General features: G+C 37.0%; 1 protein-coding gene across 3 annotated transcripts in view; it reads right to left on the bottom strand.

Moving 5' to 3' along the window:
* The window catches only part of tgfbr3.S (transforming growth factor beta receptor III S homeolog), a 108,877-nt gene that overhangs the window by 45,387 nt on the left and 44,972 nt on the right, over positions 1–18,518 (bottom strand). For all 3 annotated transcript variants that reach the window (XM_018261023.2, XM_018261024.2, XM_018261026.2), the window contains exon 4: positions 16,785–16,922. In XM_018261023.2, coding sequence (XP_018116512.1) covers positions 16,785–16,922 — 138 coding nt within the window. The remainder of the gene's footprint in view (positions 1–16,784; positions 16,923–18,518) is intronic.

The raw sequence follows: 18,518 nt of genomic DNA, 5'->3' as shown, positions 1-18,518 counted from the left end.
GGGATGCACCAAATTTACTTTTTTGGATTCTGCCAAACCCCCGAAACCTTTGCGAATGATTCAGCCGAATACCGAACCCGAATATGCATATGCAAATTAGGGGTGGAAGGGGGAAATTTTTTTACTTCCTTGTTTCATGACAAAAACTGAGATTTCCCTCCCTGTCCCAAATTTGCATATGCAAAATAGGATTTGGTTCAGCCGGGCAGAAGGATTGAAAAAGGCAGAATCCTGGATTTGGTGTATCCCTACTTTACACATATTTATAATGACAAGGGGCCACAATAATTTAACAAACAAGGGACACAGACATAAAATTGGAAATTGGATCAGAAGGCCCTGCTCACAAGAACCTACAGTATAAAGCTATACTGTCAGGACAAAACATGTTGCTACCTCCATTCCAATGCTATGTAAACAGAGAGTATCACATCCTGTCTTAAACATATAGACTAATCTACAGACTAGACTATAGATTAATATTTCTAGAGAATCAAGATGGTCAATGCATTGTAGAGTTCATAATAGTGGATTTGTACATGGCCAGAGTGGCAAATACTTTTGTAACTTTTTCAGTGACTTCTGTACTGCACATGCTCCTAGCTTCAATAGGCACAGGGAATGAAAGGGATAAGGGAACACCATGGTGGCATGGAAAAGTGCACCAATTCGGAGCATTTTTTGAAGAAATGGAGTGGGGTAGAAAGTGAGTGGGCAAAATCACTGAGGAGTGCTGGCAGCAGAGTGAATCTAAACAAATATTTTTCTTTGAAACACTCTCTTTTGTTGTAAGATGTCGGGAGTTCTTATCAAAGGTTGAATGTTAGAATAATGTTGATTTTTTAAAACTTTAATAAACCTGATTTTATTCTCAATTCAAATGGTATGTTATTTATAAATGTCTAAACTTCCATCGAATAGTCCCAACCAGAAAACTTGAATCAAATTAAAAATCAAGTTTTCTTGCATACAAAACCTAGACTTTTGCACGTCAAACTTTTTTCGACGTTCAACATTTTTTTTCTCCCATTGGAGTCTATGGGGCATCATTTTCGAAGAGAAACTTCACTACTTTACTACTAACATCTTCAGATAGTACAAGGGACCTCTGCCATTGACTTATACATAAACTCGGCAGGTTTTAGGTGAAGAATATTCTAATTAGAACTGTTTCCAGCATCCAAGTGTGAAAAATTCTCACATTCAAATTTGAGTTGGTGGTTTTAAATTCAAATTTGTGAGTATTGAGCAAACATTTTTTTAAATTTACCATTCAGACCTTAGTAAATATGCCCCTGTGTGTTATTATACTATGTCTGTATACAGGTCATAATTTCTGCCTTGATTCACTTTGACTACACATGGAGTACCATATGTAAGTTGTTTGTATGATCCCCCTTTCCCACAGTCAAAAAATTGAGAGGTTATCCAACCATGTTGCAGGAAGGTTAGAGTGTAAACTATAAATGTAGGGCTTAGCATTATATGAAAATGTGTAGTAAGTTAAACGTTAATAACAGGGCTAACAATGACCTTCCATTCATAGTTACTGTGAACTTGGCTTAGAGGTATCAAGACTAAAAATGAACCTGAACAAAAGCTCCAAGAAGCAGGCTTGAATTTAGTTTTAAAGAGGATGAGGACAAGTTTCTTGTGGTGGCGTAGGCAAATATTCCACCAAAACATACCCCTCCCCCAATCCCTTTTGGCAGGACAATCCCACTTCACAGAGCAAAAGGAGAAGATTTATTCATAACTGGACAGAGTTTAGGGTGGAGTGAGACATGCCAGGGCAGATTATTGGCACAATTTTAATAGCCTTGATTTCCCAGATGCTGAAATATGTCATATGAAATTATGAAGAATATTCATAGATGTAACTGTTTTCTTATCCCATTGTGTAACCACAAAATGAAATATTTTCAGATGTGCTTAAGAAAATTGAGAAATGTACAAGAATGGAGATACTGCTTTCTGTTGGCTGCAACACACAATACCCAACATTGCTTCTAAAGTTTATTTGTCTGCTGTGCAGACAGACCTTGCTACTGTTTCTGCTTTACAGCTGTTGTTCCTTCAGCAACAAATTTTCATGTGCTCATCATGTTCAATATACAAATAACCCATACAGGCAAGTAACTGTATATTCTAATGTGGGGGTTCACACTTGCTTCACTGATAAACTTTCCTGAGATGTCAGCACAGTTACTCCACATATTACAATGGGGAACAGCTTTGCAGAAGCAACATGACAGCTACCACAATACAAATACATAATCTATAAATTCTGTAAAATAAGCCTTTATTCTAAACTGGGTAAATCCATATTAGCAAATATGGTAAAATTAGATCACTGGAGTTCATAAAACCTACCTACACCACCATAACTATCAGCTTTACCACTATATTTGCTCCAGATGAGACTTAATACTCTCAGGTGTGGGCCCTTGCAATAGTGTGGAGGCAGGGTGTAATGGAACTGTAATATTTAGTATTGGCGCCAATGGTTCTTGAAACTTAAGCAGAACTTCTTTTATTGAGAACAATCCACAGGAGGAGATTGTTTAAACAACATAGGGAACAATCATTGAATAGTCAGTACATACTCAAAAATAGCACTATGAGCAGAGCATTCTCTTCAATAGAGCATGCAAAAGTGATATCGTCCAGTCCACACAGAGATTTCCTGCTTCCTCAGGAGACTCCTCTTTGAGCAGAACCGAGGGGGGAAACTATCTAGTCCCTAGACCCTGTACACTGGTTCCCTTTCTAGGCAACAATGCCAGTGGGGATCTGATCCATTTTCACACCTTGTTGGAACCAAAAACTGCTCAAATAACTAGCCCTGAGCCTGATTATCTCTCATAGAGAGACCAATGGGGGTGGTTAACCCTTGCTAAATCCTGCACTAACATGGGCACTACTATGATTCCCTTCCACCTAGGGGAGTCCCTGGCAAAAAAGCCCTTTGAGCTGAATAGCTCTCAAATATCATAGCAGACTGCTACTTTGTGGCTAACTAGAAAAACTAGTGGCCAAACTTTAGGGTATTTATTTATCCCTATAGTCCACTACATGGGCATATCCTCTAAACCAGGAACAGATGCACATAGGCAAAAATGTGGTATACACATTTTTTGGGATGCAGGGTAAAGAATGAAGGGTAAAGAATGAAGCTAAACCAGCAGCTGAAGTGTTAGATGATATTGTAGATTATAGAGGAGGCAGTGTTTTGGGAATGGATCTTACAATTATATTTAATTTATAGACATTAAAAGTAAAGCATACTGACTGCATATCAAACATAGCTTTTTCATAGCTGAGGCCATGTTCTTTTGCAGCCTATAAAAATCAGGTACAGAAAGTAAATCAGTCTAACAGTTATATCTTTCAGATGCAAGAACAAGGCACCTTTTAGAAACAGCAGACCTGTACTTTTCATTTACTGTAAGAGCTCTTTAGCAAGGTGTGGATAAAAAAGTTCTATATAAATTGATATATCTGATTTAAACTCTTTTTTCACAATTAATGTGCCATTAAATGCTTTTTAGATTATTCTGTAGATTTTTGGTGGATCAAATGGCACATGTAGTTTACAGTATACTGAGAAACCTGGATGTGACACAAATGCATCCATAAACATATGTGTCTTCAGGGAGTATTTTAAGATTTGTAAACAGTAAAAAGTGTGAAAAAAGAAATCTTACAGTAATGAAGGGGAGATTATACTAGGAGAACAGAGATCTAGGCCAAAAGCTCAGTGTAGGCATTATAGCATATGCTCCAAGAGCAACTCTTATGTCTAGCTAATGCTCCTTAAACTCCACACTCTCTACTCTGAACCGCTAAAGGTGGCACGGCAATAAGATTTACCCATTTGATCCTCCCTGTCACGTGTGCGCTCTAAGGATTTTACAGACAAGTGCGACTACAACAAGGCTGCCAACTAATTTTACAGTAGACTAATAATAATTCCCAGAGATGAACTGCATACTTATTTTCCATAAGGGCACTCAACATCATATTGATTTACTAGTGGTGGAGCTCAGTCCCATTGACACTATCTCCCTTTATTCCGGTCCTGGCAAAAAGGTTTCCCTATTTCTGTTCTATTTCACAAACCAAAACAAGCAAAGATAAGATATTTCTGTTAAAACTCATTACAATGATATAGATTTCTTTATAAAAAGTTATCTCCAAATATTCCCAAATGGAAAAATGTGGATACCTTAAACCTCATCCATTATTAATTGCCAGCCACGTGCTTATAATATTTTTTACCTTATCTTTTTGTTATTTACATTGCTGGCTTTTCAAACTGCTTTTGGTAGTATTTAAATGCTTTTCTGGTCAAGCAAGAGATGGGATGGAAGTCTTACAGTAAAACATTGCGAGAAACTTGTTGAGGTCTGTAACTGGTCAAAAAGGACGCAAACATGGTCGCTAACATTCGTAAAAGTGTTTCCTAAGTGTTTTTTCCGCACTAACAAAACATATTACATTCCCCGATTTGACTTTTTTTGGCAAGTATTGATGTGTTATGTGCCAGAGTAATGGTGATTGTTTACATTGTAGTACTTTTTGTCCTTTTGGATATTAAAATGAACTTTTGTCTGGCAGTTGATGGTCTTTCATTGTTCCATTCTCCTGGCATAAGAAGGTTGATATTTTTTACTAGATTGACATTTAGCTATGATTGCCCCCTCTTTATGATAGGCAACTTACCCATGTTCCGTTAAATTTAGCGGTTCTTTTCTTACCAACCTACTCATACTTGACATGTACAAACAATGAATCATAGAATTAAAACATTTAATTTTACATTCCCCGTACTATTTGTTGTAATCTTGCCACAGACATTAGTGCAGCTTATTAAAAATGTATCTGAATACATGCTTAAAACTATATAACAGCAAACATCTGCAGTCTAATCCCCAACAGAAATATAAATAACTGTTTTACGTCACTTAATACATTTCACATGCTGCATCAGAGTTGTTTTTGCATACTTTTTAAAGCAGCTATAAAGTCTGGAAATGCAGTACACATTTCTTAGATTAGAGAATACAAAACATTTTAACGTTTGCTGTAACAATTTTGTACCTGACTGGATCTATCTTTATTTTACTCATAGCCTTCAATTTCCTTGGTGACTGAGTGATGTAATGCAGCTTGCTCTGTTTTGCCTGCCCTGTATCAGTGAGTAGGCCAAAGTTCAACATTGTATTTCGATAGTTTTCCTGGGAAAAGTCCATCTACTGTATCTCATTTTATGTGATGCTCTACTCTATTAGCGTTATTAGGGGAAGAGTTATTAGAGTTATCAAAACAAAGCATCTGTTTTTGATGTAGAATAGAATACCATTAACAAAAAATGTATGTAACAACTTTTCCTGTATTATTTTTGTATGATATATATATATATATATATATATATATATATATATATATATATATATCATATAATACCTGCACTCTGTTGTCTCTATTAGTGGGGTGCACGGTCAATTCATGTAGTCTGTATTGAAAAGAAATCCAAGGACCAGCACTGCCCTCAGTGTACTTTTATTATTTCACAAACATCTCATGCAGTTCCAACGTTTCAGTCCTCTTTGCAACCTTTTTTAAGGATTCTGTGTTATGTGCAAAAAACATTGAAATACTATAACCGTGCCAAAAGGCTCCAAAATGCCGTCATAGTGCTAACATGATTCAACCAATCAGAACACATCTAATTTACATCTAATTCATTTAGGTTAACAATGATTGAAAAAGTTAAAAAGGGATAAAAGTGTGTTGTGTCAATAAATATTCACTCATATAGCATTGCAATAAATAATATAAAGGTCAATATAAAGTGCGTAATGTGCATAATACCCATATCCACACCAGATGCATCCCTTCAATCATCCTAAATTATCTTAAAACTTATTCTTTAAAAGTCCATATGTAATTCCTCCTGCAAAACATGCAATATGGCGCCTTCTATAGGCGCTATACAGATGGTATTTTCTTTATTTGGCTGGGATCGGAAGAGGAACCATTGCAGCTAATAGAAGAGCTTAATACTCTTGATACCCCAGTAAAATTGGTGGCAAACTACAGTGATCAGGAGATCAATTTTTTGGACGTAACGGTATATAAGAATAAGGATGGTTTGCAAACTTGTATATACTCTAAGCCCACCGATAGGAACACGCTGCTACATTACAAAAGCCACCACCCTAGACATTTATTAAGATTCACGTTCGAAGTCGCAGATGTTACGTGTAGTCCGGATTGCAGTAAGATGGCTAAAAGATGTGAGGATTTGCAGGTGATGGGTAAAAAATTCATTGAGAGAGGCTATCCCCGTAAACTCAAATCATGGAGGTTATAGAGTGGGCAACAAGTTGATTGAGGCCAAGTGTTGCAGGATAAGGATAACACATCCCATAGAGATAGAAGTAAAACTAGTCAGGATGTATATTACGTAAGTCAATACGGCGCCAATAGTGGGAGGATTAAGCAAACTATTATGGAGAACTGGAAAATCATCAGTACCAATGAACAGTTGGCACCTGTAGTACCAAAGAGACCAAGATGCACGTGAGCATTTCTTGAGCCCACGCCCAGGGGTATATAGATGCGGGGGGGGTGTGATGTGTGGGAGTCTTACACTGGGCACGCATTTCACACACCTGCATACAGGAAAAAAGTATAAAATCAAGCAGAGAATGACATGTGAGACAGCCATGGTAGTGTATATTATTAAGTGCCCGTGCGGACTAGTGTATTGTGGTAAGATCATACGGCAACTCAACGATCTTGTTAGGCCTCGACTCAGGGGGGTGACACTGAGAATGAATTACTGCGAAAGGAAGCCTTTTGGATATACAAATTGAATTGTATAGCTCCTAAGGGTCTCAATGGGCAGGTAGCAATGAATTGCTTTCTAACTTGATGTGTATGGGGTATACTTGAGAGGTAGTTTTGTTTCTAACTTCTAACTATCCTCTTTAAAAAAGATACATAATATTATCTGCTTTAATTTAAAGTGATATTATCTAGAGATGTAACAATTACAATAGATACAGCAGAATGTAACAATAGTTTTGTATTTTGTATCATGTTTTGCAGGAGGAATTACATTTGGACTTTTAAGAATATGTTTTAAGATGGTTTAGGATGATTGAAGGGTTGCATCTGGTGTGGATATGGGTATTATGCACATTAAACACTTTATATTGACATTAAGATTATCTATTGCAACGCTATATAAGGGAATATTTATGACACCAGCTTTTTAAACTTTTCAATCATTGTTAACCTAAATGAATTATATGTAAATTAGATGTGTTCTGATTGGTTTAATCCTATTAGCACTATGACATCATTTTGGCGCCTTTTGGCAAAGGTCCCAAAGAGGAACTGCATGAGATGTATGTGAAATAATAAAAGTACACTGAGGGCAGTGCTGGTCCTTGGATTTCTTTCCAATACAGAATATATATATATATATATATATATATATATATATATATATATATATATATATATATTTGTTTACTGCAAATATATATATATTATGCATATGGTGATTTGGTCAGAACAAAGCTGGAAGGCTAGAGTATCTGGAGGTATAAATAAAGTAGAAGTGTTGATTTTGCAGCCTCCAAATGTTATGGGGTGCTAGGAATTGCAGTGCAATAACAGCTGGAGGGATGATGATTAGATGTCCCTGAAAATACATATTGAAAATATCCACACTTTCAAGCAAAGCGTATTTGACTGGGGGTAGCGAGATTTTAGGTTTACCAGAGGTTTGCACCTTGTGATTAGCCCACTGTATTTACGGTCATCAAGTCTTCTTTTGATTGTAGACTTTCACAATAATCTGCCTTTCTCCTTTAGTTGTTCTTCACCACTGAGAATTAGACTTGTGCGATCATTCAGTACACTTGTCTTCAGTCAACATCCAGGCCTTTTAGTATTGCTGAGCTTACATGTTTTTTTTTTCAAGAATGTACCAAATTGTTGATGTTAATGTTTTCTACTATCACTCTAATATGGAAATCATCAAAAGCACCAAATTCCTTGGTGTCCAACTGGTCGGAGAACCTCACCTGGTCCCACAACACCCGCTACTTAGCCAAGAAAGCACAACAGCATCTCCCACCATCCATACTCAAAACCTTATACAGAGGGACTATCGAGAGCATCCTGAGCAGCTGTGTCACTGTCTGGGCTGGAAACTGCACTGTCATGGAGCGCAAGACCCTATAGAGGATAGTGAAGACAGCAGAGAAGATCATAGTTGTCTCTCGTCCTTCTATCACGGACACTTACACCACTCGCTGCATCTGTAAAGCCACCAGCATTGTGGCTGATCCAACACACCCCTCACACCCACTGTTCACACTCCTGCCATCTGGAAAAAGGTACCGAAGCATTAGGGCCCTCACTACCAGACTGTGTAACAGTTTCTTCCCCCAAACCATAAGGCTCCGAATACCCAGGGACCGGACAGATCTCTCCCACATACACATTCCATCTGATCTTACTATATACCACAACGTTACAAAGCCACTGTACACCATTGTATAAATAAATAGCCATTCGATACAAATGTTCTCTATGAGCACATCTGCACTTTATCATGTTCTTTATCATGTTCTTACTACTATCATGTCACAATTATACACCCATCATGCCTGACGTTTAGCATTATTTACTTAACATATTACATCTACTGTGCACTGACTTGTCCTGTCCCTGCACTATGCTGTCCTGTCTTGCAGGAGTTGCATATTTTTGCACTTGCACTTTTGTCTGTTGTCCGGTACATCTATGTTGTGTGTAGCACCATGGTCCTAGAGGAACGTTGTTTCACTTCACTGTGTACTGCACAAACGTATATGGATGAAATGACAATAAACTTACTCTTGACTCTTGACAGATTGTTGTTTTTTTTTCTTATCAGTGCAAGTGAAGTCTGCTTTACTGACAGCTCTTTGGACATCATATTGATTGTTCACAGCAAGTTTGACACTTGGAATCTATTCCATGCCTCTACCTACTCAACTGATAATGAAACAATGATGGAATGGCCCACAACTGGCCATGGAACAGCTTGTCAGTCAAATGTCCAATTACTTTCATGCCCTTGAAAAGAAGGGACAATATATAAAAAGTGCTGCCATTTGTAAATCGTTCACTAAATTTGTAAACACCCTCAAGTTAAAGCTGACTGTCTGCACTTTCAGTTTACATTTACCGCCAATATGTTTTGGTAATAAGCTAAAATAACACATTTAGCAATGTCCAAATATTTATCAAAGTAAATCTGTATTTTAATAAAGATTTAGGGGCCTATTAATTAAACCTCATATTTTTTGGTAAAGTTTCTAAAAGGGAAAAACTCTCATTTTTAGAGGGAAAAAAAACTTGAATTTTTCTAGATTTATTTTGGTCTGAAGTTGCTAAAAATCAGAATCTGAAAATACTCCAGCTACAACCTATCGAAGTCATGCAAAAGTCGATAGCAGATGGTTCAGGATTCTCCATAGTTTCTGGCTGTTTGAAGCTGGTTTTCTTTCAATAATCTCAATAATTTGTATTTTTAGTATGATAATCCAATTTTTAAGGGGTTTTTGGGTGCCAATTCTAAAAAGAAGCAATTCAAATTGTCGCTGAATTTTGTTATGACTTCTAGTACATACAATTGTTGCTCTGAATTTTTAAAAAGAAGCAATTCAAATTGTCGCTGAATTTTGTTACGACTTCTAGTACATACAATTGTCGCTCTGAATTTTTAGTAAATTAAGCCAGATCGCGTTTAGGAATTAGGTCAAATTTATTTCAATAAAGATTGTTTTTTTTTATAGATATTAAAATGTACAGTATATTCTGATTCAAATAAATAAGTTTATCAGACAGAAGCAGAATTAAGTGATCTAGGTGCACATAAGTCCTCAATTTGTATATTTACAAATTGTAGGACTGCTGCACGCAACTGAAATGGAGATAATGCCCTGGTGTCAACAGAGTATATTTATAAAATTGCAAAAAGAAAGCTGTTGCACTCGAGGGACTTTATGGAAAAGTTTAAAAAAAATTATTTAGTTCTAAGATGTATATAAGAAAGCAAAATATGAACTGTACTCACAGGACTCGTTTTGGCTCATATATATATATATATATATATATATATATATATATATATATATATATATATAATCTTTCATGCATTTTTCTATTACCTTCTTTGTATCATATACAAAGAATCATGAAAAAGTACTTAGTAGTTATTTCATTTTTTAAACCTCTTAGTCTTTAAATGGCTAACAGCGCATTTATTTCCAACCTAGCTTGGCTTTGAGTGGAAATATTAATAGGCTGTTCCTACAGGTTTTAACACTGGCAGAGCATTTCCTCTTGTGCCTCACTCCTCTCCTGGTGGGGCTCTAACCTCACATCTGGATGTATTTAAAATGTGATTCTGGAAATGTATCCTCCTGATTTCCAGTTACAGGCTAAGCACAGGAAAACAAATGGCACTTGTTTTTCAGACAGTTTTGACAGCGATCCAGAAACCAGACCTGACCATTGCCTGCCTTGAGCTTGTTGGTAAAGATATCCATTTAACAGTCTGGAACAAAATGACTTATAAATTGCATTTCTCTGGTATATATAAATGATTTTATAATATGAAATGAATACACAAGTTCATTACACATTAGCACAGTTATAAGAATATCCCAAGGTACAATAACTACAAGTGTATTACAATAATAAACATTAGTTGATGCTGGAGGAAACACAAGAATTGACAAAGTCTTGTCATAGCAGAACTACAGGTCCAGCATGTCCACTACTCTTAGATTGTATTGTTAAAATTTTGCAACAGCTGGAGAGACAAGTATCCCTATCTTTGTCCGACTGTGGGAGGCAAGGCCCACTGGAAAACTCAAGCAAAGGCCCCAACCACTCTGGTTGTACCATCCCCCCCCCTTCAGCTATTGCACATCGCCCCAACTGCCTGATGATTAGATGCCAGCGTAGATTATTGCCCATGCATACCAGTCTCCAAGGACTCTACCGATGCACAATCAGTGGGTCCCAACAGGGTTTGACCCGGTGCCCTGGCAGGCCCCTGACCCTGTCTCCTGCGTTCACTGGACTGACTTGTGCAATTCAGTAAACTTGTCAAACGTACAGTACTATGCCTGCTCAGCACTATGATTGCCTTTAAAGACAGTGATACAAGCAAAGCAAAACCAATGGTAACACTGGAAGGCTAACATAAGAATTTTCCTATTTTGTTAGGCTAGTAAAATAAAAACGGCCCCCCAAATACCTGACACTTTACTTATAATTATGTCTTCTTTATAATTTGTATATAATCAACAACTGCCAACATCTGAAAATAATTGCATTACACTAGGGATGCACCGAATCCAGGATCCGGTTTGGGATTCTGCCTTTTTCAGCAGGATTCGGCAGAAACTTTGTGCCTATGCATATGTAAATTAGGGGCAGGTAGGGAAATCACATGACTGTCACAAAAGAAGAATTTTTCCACTCTTTCCTTTCCTGCCCCTAATTTGCATATGCAAATTCGGATTCGGTATTTGGGCGAATCTTTCACTAAGGATTCGGCCGAATCCCAAATAGTGTATTTGGTGCATCCCTACATTACACTGTTATACACTAAATGACAGTGTGTTGGGGGTTTCCTTAATCGAGAAGGATCAGGGATTTTTGTAGATTAGCTTTCTGATTCAATGCAGTGTCATTCTGTGGCTACTAAAGCAAATAAAGTACTGCATAAAAAAGGGCATACACTCAAGGGATGAAAACATAATTTTGCCTCTTTATAGGTCCTCAGTAGGGCCTCACCTTGAGTATGCAGTGCAGTTTTGGGCTTCAGTCATTTATGGGATATTGGATATTAATATTAATTAGAGGGATATGGAAAACTTAAATTATGAGGGTAGACTATCAAGGTTGGGGTTGTTTACTGTGGAAAAAAGATCCTTGCTAAGGGGCATGATTATGGTTTAGATTAGAAGGCATTATAGACAGATAGCAGATGATATTTTTTCCATAAAATGGATCACCAAATCACAGATCATATATATATAGTTTATGCGAGTGTATGGAGGTGGTCATTGTGTGTATGTATGGGCGCTGCTTCATTCAGAGAGTTTGAACTTGATGGACTTTGGGATTTTTCCACTTAACTTAACGATGTAACTAAGTTCTGCTGGCCTGATACAGATATGAGATTTCATGTGGAAAAGCTATTGTGCCTTTCCTGTATTCCAAATGGGTATAACTGCTATAATTGTAATATGTTTAAGCACTGCTGATGAAAAACTATTACTATTATTTCTATTATTACTATTATTTCTATCACTAGTCAGATGATGGCCATTAGCAATAGTTATAATGAGATGATGGTTAGCGTTAATACTTTTGCTTAGCTTAATACACATTAAAAACAGATGTTTTGATTTAGTATTAATAATGCTATGCTTGAATGTATAATGTAATAATAATAATGCTACTACTTAAGCAATAAACATTTTTTATGAACTGCAGTTTTTGACTGATAATATAAGTATGGGATATCTGAATACAGATATCAGATCTGGTATGTAGAATGCTTGGGCCCTGAAGGTCTGTTTTGTAACTTTGCACAAAACATAACTCGAACATTTTGCACATTTAATAAATTTAATATTCAAGTCATATTTACATGCTGCTGCCTCTAGATATTCTAGCATTAGAAAAAATGCATAACAATTAGAAAATCACCTTGGAGCTTTGGCCATACATTTAAATGAAGAAAAAATATTAAAGAATTAAACACAGAAAATCAAAAGCCACGTTTGGTAAATTGCATGTTTATACACCAGTGACCAACCAGCAACAGTAGGGAAATGTACTATTAAATTAGCAAGCAGAAGAAATTTGCAATACCATTTATTTAACAGTGTCATGCTGAGTGCTACTGGAAGCTGACCTCAGATACATAAATTATTTTATTCTCAGTCTAATAACTATGGTTCACTTTTTTAAATTTCTGGCCAAAGTTCTGTAGTGTTCATAGACACTTCCTAAATAAAATATTTAGAAAAAGGATATATCCTACTGGCACATGGTAAAATAGGGTTCCTGCCAAAGTCACAAAGATAGAGTAAAAACCATCTCTACTTAGTTGTCTGGCCAAAATATGTTTAAGCCTTTCAACAAGTCCTTCTATACTGTACTCTTCACGGAACACGGATTAAAAAACATGAAACTTGGTGATGTATGGGATAAAAAAACACAACCTGTACACTGCATTGAAGATTAAAACACAACAGAGAAGATAAAGAGCCATGAATGGTAACCATGTAGCAATGGGTTTTCTAATATCTATACAGATTGCAGCAAAGGCAATAATATTTTACCAATTGTTGAAAAATAGCAGGGTTGACAGACTTTGTAAACATCTTAAAGGAGAGGTGGCAAAAGGTAGATTGTGATCTAACAGTAGATCTTGATTCCAACCGTACCACTCGGATAACAAAAGGAACCAATAGTCAGCAAAGACACTGTAGTGATGGCTGCAGTATAACCACGAAATGTCACAGTTATTGATGTACTATGATTTGCAGATTCCAAAATAAAGAGATGCAAAAGCAAGTCATAGGCAGGAATGGGCATAACAAAAAATAAACAGAAATGTCCCTGTTTGAACATCTGTAAGTAGTAGACTGCTACTCATCTTACCTTCAGTCATTAAATATTGGGCCACACTAGGGTTGCCACCTGTCCTGTTTTGACCCGGACAGCCCATTTTTTTGAAGGGCTGCCCGGGTCAAAACTGCCTAGCCGGTTTTCCAAATCAAGAAAACTGGGCAGGATTCCCTATGATTAACGTGGCAATCGGGCAACCGTCGACCGCCCCATCATAGCCCCGCCCCTGATGTCACAAATCACCCCTCAAGCATTACAGACCTGCCCCCATTGTGTCACGGGCCTGCCCCTGCCCGGATTCAACCGGGCCAAAAGGTGGCAACCCTAGGCAACAAAAAATCTATTTTAAAAGTGGTAGCTTATCTGTGTATAGGGCCAAAAATAGGCGAGATGTTAAATGGGCAGGTTTGATTTTCCAGTCTGATCGAGGACCACAATGGCTAGTTGATTCAGTTCTGGCTCTGATGGCTCCTATTTCCACTGTTGTAAACCAATCATTTGGGCCTAGTTTAAATTTCAGCCTAATGCTCTAACATAGTTTTCAATATAGATTAAAGACTTTAGATACACCTCAATAAATGCGTTAAGTCATCAGTCTAACTTGTAACTGAATATGGTTTGGCTCTAAATTTGCACTTATGTATTAAAGAACTTTCTAGTAAAGTCAATGGTGAGTTTGTTTACCAAAAGGAACAACATTCAAGTCTCTAAATGCTGGTCTCCTTCAAATCAAGAGTAATATATTTCTGTGAGGAGAGGGTGTCCCAATATGGCAAAGCAGGCAACTTAAGTGCCTGTGTGGCCTAGGCAAATAACCCTAGCACAACATAATTATTACCTTAAACACAGTCATAAGTAGCAGCATGCATATAAAATATTTAATAAAAGATACTGTTATGAGCTGCTAGAAGAGAACTCTGAACATTTTTATTACTTTTATGAAGACCCATACTTGCTAATGTGACATTTCAATGACAAGTTCAAGACCAAAGACCATATTTAAGTCTTTGATTCCAAGTTACTGGTGAATGGAATCTTAAGATTGATCGTCACTGCCTGAGAGATAAATATGATCTTTAATTAAAAATGTCATTCAGCTGACATCTTTATAATGAAAACTACCTTTACACTTCCCTGTCAAGCTAGAACCTTTGATTTTCAAAAGAACAAGGCATTGTGTATTAACCTCAAGAACTGCAACAAACTTTAACCTGTTGCACTTTACTCTGAAAAAAATGTAGATGCCACATTATAGTTGATTTTTTTTTTTACAGGGGTCATAGATCCCAATGCAAACCCAACAAAATTAATTACACAGTTTTTTTGTTTTTTTGAGGGAATGTGTTAGACAGGAAAGTGATGGGAGGTTCAGACCTTGTTGCATATCTGGATCACACGTTCCCAACTAAAGCTCTTCACAGAAACTTTGATGTTGTATTCTATTTATGGAGCAAGAAATCTAAATGGTAATTGAAGGTTTCCCAAACCATCATTTTAATTACTATTAAATACTGAATTAATTAAAAGTCCTGTGAATAATCAAAGCACTCCCTTTATTAAGAGATTTTTTTTATTTTTTGCTATAATGCGCAGCTTATTATTCAAAGGCTTTTCAGAATTTCCCAGTTTAGTGACACATACACACACACAGGTATGGGACCTGTTATCCAGAATGCTCTGGACCTGGGGTTTTACGAATAACTGATCTTTCCGTAATTTGGATCTTCATACCTTAAGGGCCAGATTTGTCAAGGGTCCAATTTCGTAATAATGGGAGTTTTTTCGAACTCCCATAACTTTGAAATTCAAATAAAAGAAGACCAACTGAAATTTATTAAAAAAGTCGAAGATTTTCTCTTTGGGTGAATAGTCCATATTCGATCGAATTAAAATTGAAGTTTTTTTTAAAAAAACGTTGATTTTTCAAAGTCCACCAATTGACTCCAAATAGGTTCTAGGAGGTCCCCCATAGGCTAAAAAAAGCACTTCAGCATATTCTAATTTTTTTCCAAATCGAATTGGGACTATTCCCTAGTTGAAGTACACAAAAATTAGCTCGAAGTTTGAATTTTTTTAATTAGAATTTTCACAACCTTTGATAAATCTGCCCCTAACTCTACTAGAAAATCACGTAAACATTAAATAAACCCAGTAGACATGTTCTGCATCCAATAAGGATAATTATTATTTAATGTTGGGCTCAAGTACAAGGTACTGTTTTATTATTACAGAGAAAAATATTTTTTTGAAATTTTGCTTGTTTTATTATAATTAATCCTTATTGGATGCAGAACATGCCTATAGGAGATATCCTTTTCTAATTCTGAGCATTCTGGATAATGGTTTCCGGATAATGGATCGAATACCTGTATTTCTAATATTGTTTCTAATTGAAACAGTGCAAAATTATGTACAGCACCAGCCTTAATGATTGAACTAATGCTGAAAAAGGCAGAATAGTGCCTCTATAACTAGCATAGGAGGAAATTTAAAGGAGAAGGAAAGCTACGGGAAAGCTATATTTATTCTGTAGAATGTTTTGCCATAACTGACTAAAAAGCTCTAGAAGCTCTCTCTGTTTGTTAAGGACAGCAGCTGCAGTATAATCTTGGTGTGACATCACTCCCTGCCTGAGTCTCTCTGTGCTCACTCATAGCTCTGGGCTCAGATTACAGCAGAGAAGGGGGGGGAGAGGAGTAAACTGAGCATGCTCACGCCCGTGGGCAAGAAGGTTTAAGCTGAAGGCAGAAGTCTGATACAGAGGCCCATGTGTACACAACAGAAGGAAAGAAATGCAGTGTTTCTTTTAACAGGGGACTCAGAGCAGCACTACTTTGAGGGTTTACTGGTATATTTAGGCGGCCCTTTCTAATAAGGCTTACTTAGTTTTAAACTTTCCTTCTCCTTTAAGCTAATTCCTGGAATGGAAAAAAATGCAACCAGAAAACAACATGGGCAGATTTATTTAGTTTCTGAATTAGCATTTTGCAAAAAATACAAATGTCTTAACGGCAACAACCACATTTTACTTTTATCTTGTTAATTGATATACTTACAAAAAAAAATCTCCGTACACCTGCTGCAAGTCCCTCTGTTTTAAGCTCCCAGGTTAGGGGAATTGGAGAGTTTAGAATAAAGACCAGAGGCTTCTGATGTACTGAAATTGCAGATATTGGTGTCAAATGTAACAAGACCTAGAATAAGAGATCAGCATGTTAAATAGGTACATGATATGGTATACACATATGATTTTCTCTAACAAGAGACACATGAAAAACTGCTCAAAATTGTGGTGATACATATGATTTTATCTGACACAAGGCACATATAAAATAGCTCAACATTGACTGGTCATATATTTTAAAATACAGCTAAAACATTTTGAAAATGGTTTGCCATTGCGTGCAAGTGGCTCCTTCCTTGGATCTGCATGAGTAAGAAATTTGTCTGACCTGGCCCTGATTTCTGGGCTGTTAGTGGCATCTCACCAGCCAAGCATAAGGGGTATAACCCTAAAACAAAATATAAGCAAATTTTGGAAATTGCAAAAAGCAGAGGTTGTTTCTCATATCTCAGTTCTTCACTTTACTTCTTTGTTACCAACAAAGAGTCTCAGCCACTTTCTATTACGTGGCAAAACCCTACTGATTTCAAAATGGTAGGATACTAACTTACACAATTTTGGGAAGTCTGAGTAAAAATACAGAAAAAATACCTTGCCCCTACTATAAAGCCATTTGCATCAGAAAAGGCATATTTGACCATAAGGGTGTAGATGGTAGTAACTGATGCATAGATCATACTGGTGGAAAATGTGCTCCTATTCTTTTATCTACCACTTCTATCTCTTGTATTTTTTTAGGAGTTTTTATATTCTTTTATTTAAGAAAAACATGGAGGAGCACACCCTAAACTTCTTTAGCAACTTGCTCGGGTGCTGGTAAATCCGACGTTTCGAACACCAACTGTGCTCTTTCTCAAGGATAATAAACCAGACTATGACTAACACAAACTGCCAAATACCCTCCACCAGAAGTGAATGGCACCAAAAAAACACTGTGGTATGAGTAGGAAAAAAGCTAACACTGGGTGTAACAAAAGAAAACGTATGCATATATTTTAAAAAAGTTGCAAATAAAGTAGCAAAAGTGAGCCTCTAAAAGCATGTGCTGTTTGCAACATTGTTTATAAAATAAGTGTCCAGTCTTTAGGATCAAAGTGCTATTAGTTCCAACGTGTTATTTAACTTTAAAAACAACGTGACAAACGAGCGCATCAGGTTATACAGTTTAAAATTGACCAAATTTATATATGCACCACAGCTGGCCAGCATCTCAGAACTAATTTGTTTTTCTACATGGTACCCCTTATCTGTGTATACAGGTCATTAGACCCAATGAGCAGGGGCGCTCCACCAATGAGGCGAATTGAGACACTCGCCTCAGGCGGCAGCGCCCCCCTGGTTACCAGGGGCGGCAAAAATGCTGCTCCTGGTAACTAAGAGCCGAATTTTCGGTTTTCAACCCGGAAATTCGGCTCTTCTAGTGCAGAGAGCGCAATTGCACTAGAGTCGTGCAGCGCCCCAACGGAAGGCCGCCTCAGGCGGCATAAGGCGCGGTTCGGCGCTGCCAATGAGGGAAATCTTGCTTCTTAGTTTGTTTGAGTGCTCAACAATAGTTTCTATTGCTTCTTTCCAAACCCACAGACGGGCCAGTAACCTAGGGGATCTGCTTATGGTAAAGGATCGTAAACCTGTAAAACCTCCCGTTACTTGGATGGGTACATTAAAC

The sequence above is a fragment of the Xenopus laevis genome, chromosome 4S (assembly GCF_017654675.1).
Source record: "Xenopus laevis strain J_2021 chromosome 4S, Xenopus_laevis_v10.1, whole genome shotgun sequence".
NCBI lineage: Eukaryota > Metazoa > Chordata > Amphibia > Anura > Pipidae > Xenopus > Xenopus laevis.
Note: the sequence above shows the minus strand (reverse complement) of the source record. Positions and strands in the feature narration are given on the sequence as shown.